Genomic DNA, 6,840 nt, shown 5'->3' on the forward strand with positions numbered 1-6,840 from the left:
GATGTTTGCTGCACTCCCTTCAAATGTATAAAAAAAGTCCATCACCTAAAGAGCATCGAAACCCTAAGCAATGTAGCTCCTGGAGACCAACATTTAACAATGCATAGCATTAGCAGTGTAGGTAAATGGGGTATGTTTCTGAATCCTTCTGTTGTTTGAAATAAATACATCCATCAAAAAATAAGCTAGAGGCAGATTAATGGAATAAAAGATCCCTGTGGGAGTTGTACATCTTCAGGGATTAAATTCCTTAGCCTACAGAAACTGATCCGCTTTAGAAGTGGAGGGGACCAGCAGAAGGAACACAACTGGTATACTTGTTCGGTGAACACTTGCGAAGATTAATAAGAACTTTACAAACGGATTAAAGAAGAAGTATCAATGAAGTCTAACCAAAGTAATTTTCTCAGTTAGCCCTTTACTAAAGAATCAAAACCCAAGTTAAATTTAAAAATTGAAACAGTTTAACCTATGTTAAAACTTGAAAAGAGAATAGTATTGCAAATATAGAGGGAAACCCTTATTCCATCCAAGACGTAAGAAAGCAAAATACGGGTTTAAAAAAAAAATTCCAGAAACTGACATCTGGTGAATAAAAACCAACAATACCAGTAAAAGTGGAGAGGAACTGAAAAGATTTACATCTGTTTTCAACACTGTAAAACAAAACTTTGGAGTTTGCACCCCTGTAGGATGTGACGTCTCAAACAAATCAGACAGGCCGTTTAACCAAATCCATTATGAAATACATTCAAATGTAAAAAGTTAGAACATACCCAAGTATTATTCATCGTATTATGCAAACATCTAAAATGCAAAATTTGGCTCGGCAAGTCGGACAAGGCACTTGGCTCGACAGCCAGGTCTCTGGGTGCTGCTGATCCTGTCGGCTGGCAAACCATTTGCCCATGCAGGTGAGGCACCACATGGGACGACAGTAGCATTGCTGGCATTCCCCGTCGTTTGGCTCCTGGCAGTTCTTGATGAGCTTGATGTTAGCGATAGTCTGCATACACCCTATGCATGGCTCCAGCTCCTAAAGGAGGAGAAAAACATCAAAATTATGAACTGCACAGAATGGTTGCTGTTATTGCTCTTCAGAGGCTTTTAGAAAATTATCTGCGCACAAGCATTGCAGAGCTTGAAGCCAGAACCTGAGCCGGGCAGAGCCTCAAGGCAGAACTGCCCCACCAGAAGATACCAAATGGTTTCAATCTCCAGAGCTGTGTTTCATCAGAACACCCTCTAACGAATGAGAACGAAGTATCTCTTTACACAGAAAACCCAGAACTGCTGCATGAGACTGATTAAACAAAAATGACTGAAAATAAACGCTCTTTCTCTCTCTGAAGAGCTCCACCTGTTTCCAGAGCACAGCAGCCAGAGCAAGGTAAGCAAGCAGCCATCTTTATCATTCAGACATACTATTTTTCAAAAAACATACCAATATAAAGTAAGGAAAATAAACAAAGCAAACAGTTCTTACCACTTATTACGGCAAATGGCTGTTCCTATCTTCCATCTTTGTAAGTAAGAGACACAAATAACAGAGGAAATCAGGGCTCTACTGAACACAATGGGTACTCATCTTGAAGGACCAGAAATTTACTTAATTTTTCTTGGATAATATTGGAATAATTGATATTTCCCCGCTGTTAATTATGCCACATGAACTTGTAGTTGCATATATGGAGATCATCTTGCTATGAAGTGTTTTACAATTAATAAACAATAGTTAGCATTTCCCATGTATCTTCCAGCCAAAGCTCTCCAAGAACTTGACAAAGTTCAAAAGACAACACACTGAACAGGCACGGAGACCTGAATCCTATTCATACTGCTATTGGTGTAACAAAAAGCAGCTCTGCTTTGTGGTCTCTAGTTCCCACCTCCAACATCTCTTCCCTTGTCAGCTCAAGTGTCTGTTCAACCACGCTGGCAGCTTGACTGTGGAGCAGATCATCTTTCTTTGCCTCTTTTCACCCCGATCATTTCCCCCAACCAGGTTCACCGCAGACAAAGTCTTGTGTCAACATGGGGATGAGGAGAGTGCAGGAAGCAGGACTGCATCTTTCAGAAGCTGTATCAGCTTTTTGCTTGTGAAATTAGGGCTTACCTTAGTTTTTAGGCAGGAAAAACTCTAGCATAGACAGGTTAACTAACTTTTTCAACTTACTAATGGAGCTTCAGAACAGGGAAAAATCCCATGTTCTATTTTTAATGTCCGTATCATAATTTCTGATGTTATTTATCACTCAATGTCAAACCAAAATATGGTTGCTCAGCTGTCACTTAAATGTATCACAAATTTAAAGCCCTGCAAGAAAGCAACTCTCTCAAATGAATAGTATCTTCTCTTTGTTTTGAACATCTCTTTTCACTATACACTGGCACTGCAATCAGAACGCACAATTACATTATGTGCAGACATATCTGATCTAGTTTTATTTTAGCTAGTTCATGTAACCGTGCAGTGAAGACACCGTATAAGCTGCATGACACTACCGAAGATAGCAAGTACTCACTCCACCGGCTGGAACATCGGACATACAGACTCACTGCAAGGTCACCAGAACTAGTTTAATTAGTTACCTCTGGTACATTGAACAGTGCTCTAGTCACACTTCCGATTGCAGCACAAGCATAATAATGACCAGGTCTCCGCAAATATTACTGAAGGAAGGACTCCATGGTGTTATTTGCAATTAAAGCAAGCCCCGATTAAGAATCATTAATTTATTTCAGCAGAAGATCCAGCAAAACCTGGCAGTCTAGAAAAGCAAGCTCTAATGGAGCAAACTGCCTAAAGAACAGTAACAGCAACTGTGATTCTAGCTCCCCATAAACTTTCTGGAAATGTAACCTCATGATTTCCAAATGTTTTCAAGTAAAATTTTTGTGGAAATAATTATAGGGGACTATCTTCCATTCTGCTATTTCTCATGCCTCAAAAATGTAATGTTCACAATACAGTTCATCTTCTCACAGAAGGAACAGAAGAAGCAGCCAGAACTACATTTATTACATGTTTACTGCAATGGAAGGTGAGCCCTTGTGATGTATGCACCCACTCCGACCGAGTGAACAGCACTTTGGTTCAGGCATCACCGACAAGTGGGCCTGACTGGAGTCAGCCCTGCTCTGCGGACCTTGAGAAATTGTGCTAGGCCATATCTTCCCAGGAAGTTAAGGAAGTTAGGCTATGTCTTACAGGAGCTAATGGTGCCAGCCTGAGCTGGAACTAGACGAAACTAAAACTGCTACCGCTGCACACGCTCACCAAAGGGGAATGTGACTACAAGTCAGTCACTTCACGCTATAAATATCTCTAGCCCCCCTGAGCCCATTGAGCTCTCCTGAACGGCAGTGGGCTGCACAGCAGGGATCTCCCCTTGGGTTGGACACCTCTCAAGATTACTCCTCGAGGTCAAGAGATCCCTTACCTGGCATCTGCTATCTACAGCAAGGTAAGCGACATTTTATATTAGGTCTAAAGCATACTGTTTATCAGCTAGCTTAATTATTAGAAGTGCAGTAAGTAGTAGAGTGTTTGACTGCCATTTAATTACCATTTAATTACTGTTTAATAATTATTAACCATCATTTAATTATAATTTAATTATTGTTTAATAAAACCTTTTGGTTAACCCCACAACTTCTTTTAATAATTCACCTGCAACAAAAATTGGCATAGTCAGCAGGGTGGCAGGTTCAGTCACTGACTACTTATGGAGGCATGGAGTTAGCTCTTCACTGAAATTTTCAGAAGATCGGGCACGTGAAAATTAGGATAATTGGAATAAGATAGAGCAGTTAAACCTCACAAGAGGGAAAATGAAAGATGGTAAATAAAAGGGAATAATATGCAAAATGTTGGGAACATGTTTGGAAGCAGCCTGTCAGTATAAGGAATGCAAGGAAAGGGAAGTGCAAATGTTACACAATGAGACTGAACAAAGAAAGCGACAAGAAATGCTGTTATCTCTGCAAACAGACAGAATTGCTGAAACAACTGGGGGAGGAAAAAGAAAAACAAAGGGAGGTAGAGGATACACTAGAACTCATGATTACTTGGGCCCCCCACCCCCCAGATGCTGTAAAAATCTGTAAATTAATCATATCCCTGGAAGACTGTGATGGAGATATTTGGGAGGACCCCGATCAAGAACTTAGTGAGGAGAGTGAATTAGATGAGTAACAATATAAGGTAGCCCTGGATATTAAAACTGAGGTATCTGCTGGACTCCAAAGGGGCAACCAGAGAAACACCACAAGGACATTCCATGGGACCCCCTTCAGCTGGCCAATCTGCAAGAGAAATACGGGTGGAAGCCTGGCGAGAGTGAGACTGAGTATCTGTGGCATGTCTCCTTTACTGGAGGAGACCTTATTATGATAAATCAAGGCGAAACAGATGGCTTTTGGGGACCAGGAGTGTTCTTGAATGAGGGACCAGATCCTAACACTGAGCCACACTGTCACATGCGAGTGGTGTATTGGGCAGGGGGCATAGACCCTCGGGATAGAGGGGAGCCCACTGCTATACCAATAAGATCATTAAGTGAACTTTCTACTGCCGTTACAAAAGCAGCCTGCCTTCAGGCTATGAATGACGGGTGCACATGGTAATTACCCTATTGCTGCCCCTGTAGACCCTCAGGCTATGAAACCACTGATAAGGGGAGCCCCTGCTATCTTAAAACCGTACCTCATTGCAAAAAGGGATGAAATAAGACAAAACATAGAGCATAACACTCAGGAGGGTCAGAACGGCGAACTCCGCCTTCGATCCATCTCAACCTGGGCAGAACTTTGACATTGTTGCATGACATTGTCAATCACGGTCGAGAGATGGGGTGGAACGAACCGACACCAACTGGGCAATCCCGAGCTGAAGCAGACAGCAGACGGATCTGGCAAGTAAAAAAGACTCCCCAGAACCCCCAACACCTTCCCCAACCTCATAAAACCCCTGGTGAGGTAGTGGACCCCTGAAAAAGGTGTAACGAACTATGGAGAGAAGCCTTACCGCTAGGCATACCTCAGGTAGCCATACAGGGCCAACTGTTGGGGACTATACTTAGTCTGATCAAGGTGTTCCAAAAACAAGGGGTATCAGGGAATCTGGAACAAACCAAACAACTGTCCGCCCTCAAAGACCCTGAGAATAACCGTTTTAGACCTCTTACGTAGGAATTGCAAACCTTGAAGCCAAAAAAAAAGAGTATGTCCCAGACAGCAACTTGGGCTGCCTGTCCGGAGGACTGAAACTTACCAATGGGATAACACAGACAGCCCTCACATTGATGTCCCAGTCAGCCCCCAAAGACAGCTAGTAATTTTTTTAATTGACACAGAAGCTCAAATTTCAATAATCTCAAGTTTGGATGCCCAAAGAACTTACGTTAAGCCCAGTCAATGGAGGGTTAAAATAACAGGATTTACCAGCAAAAGTAAAACGTGCCCCATAGCTAAAGTAAACTTGTTATTGCCAGGGCAGAAAAGGATATCAAAGCACCAATTAGGAGTAGTTTCGGGGAAAGAAAATGTGTTAGGCTTTGACGTATTACAAGTTTGGAAACTGCCGGATGGTAGTGTTTGGTCTTTTGGCTGCCTGGAGTGCCCTCGGTTAGCTGAGCAAAAATTAGCAGCTACTTGTGGGCATCAGTGAACTGGTGTAGTTCACTTACTGTGAGCTGCACCCACGCTGCCTGACTCAAAAATAACTAACTTCCCTCAGTATCCTAGCTCTGCCACTGTCTGGATGGGTATTGCAGAGGTCATAGGTGACCTAGAAAAAAAGACACATTATCTCCCAAAAGCACTCCCCATATAATTCCCCAGTGTGGCCAGTTAAAAAACCAGACGGGAGGTGGCGTCTAAACATAGACTATAGAAAGTTAAATGCAAACACTGCCCCTCTCACAGCCACCATCCTGAACATTCCTACATGAACTGCCACCCTCCAGACTGCCGCTCACCCCTGGATGGTGGTACCAGATGGGAAAGATATGTTTTTTATGGTGCCGTCGCAGGAGGAGGATAAAAGAAAATTTGCTTTTATGTGGGATGGGATACAATTTACTTTTAATAGACTTCCTCAGGGCCATAAGCATTCACCCACTATAGCCTGGTGGAGCTAAACATCATATTAGTGCCAGGTAGATATATCCTAGCTATTTATCAAACATATATAATTGATACATGTTCCTTTTCTGGGTTAAGTAAAGGTGGCCTGTCCATCTAGGTAAGGCTGGTAATTGGTGTCTGCGGGAAAGATGATGCATCATGATACTGAGTCCCTTTTCATCCCTACGTACTATCAGGCCTCTCCCACCTCTCTCCTTCACTCCTCATTGGGGTCCGGCTCCTGCCTTAGGAAAAAAGAAAACAATCAGTTTATTTACAGTCAGTTAGGCTTTTACAATAGCTCTTGCTTGGCTCGCAAATATATGTTGTGGTGGGTTGACCTTGGCTGGCTACCAGGTGCCCACCAAGCTGCTCTGTAACTCCCCTCCTCAGCAGGACGGGGGAGGGGGAGAGAAAATAAGATGGAAAAAAACTCGTGGGTCAAGATAAAGGCAGTTTAATAAAGCAAAAGTAAAGGCCGCACATGGAAGCAAAGGAAAACAAAAGATTTATTCTCTACTTCCCATCAGCAGGTGATGTCCAGCCACTTCCTGGGAAGTAGGGCTTCAGCATGTGTAGCAGTTGCTCCAGAAGACAAACGTCGTAATAACAAATGCCACCACTTCCTCCTCCTTTCTCTTAGCTTTTATTGCTGAGCAGACGTCATATGCTATGGAATATCCCTTTGGTCAGTTTGGGTCAGCTGTCCTG

The 6,840-nt window shown here is 42.8% G+C and overlaps 1 protein-coding gene across 1 annotated transcript in view; it reads right to left on the reverse strand.

Moving 5' to 3' along the window:
• Positions 1-406: 406 nt before the first annotated feature.
• Positions 407-6,840, reverse strand: part of TMEM129 (transmembrane protein 129, E3 ubiquitin protein ligase) — a 16,247-nt gene continuing 9,813 nt past the window's right edge. Inside the window, exon 4 of the mRNA XM_009328877.1 lies at positions 407-1,036. Within this exon, the coding sequence (XP_009327152.1) occupies positions 788-1,036 (249 nt within the window). The 3' untranslated portion in view covers positions 407-787. The remainder of the gene's footprint in view (positions 1,037-6,840) is intronic.

This window comes from Pygoscelis adeliae, unplaced genomic scaffold (assembly GCF_000699105.1).
Source record: "Pygoscelis adeliae isolate BGI_AS28 unplaced genomic scaffold, ASM69910v1 Scaffold66, whole genome shotgun sequence".
Lineage (NCBI taxonomy): Eukaryota > Metazoa > Chordata > Aves > Sphenisciformes > Spheniscidae > Pygoscelis > Pygoscelis adeliae.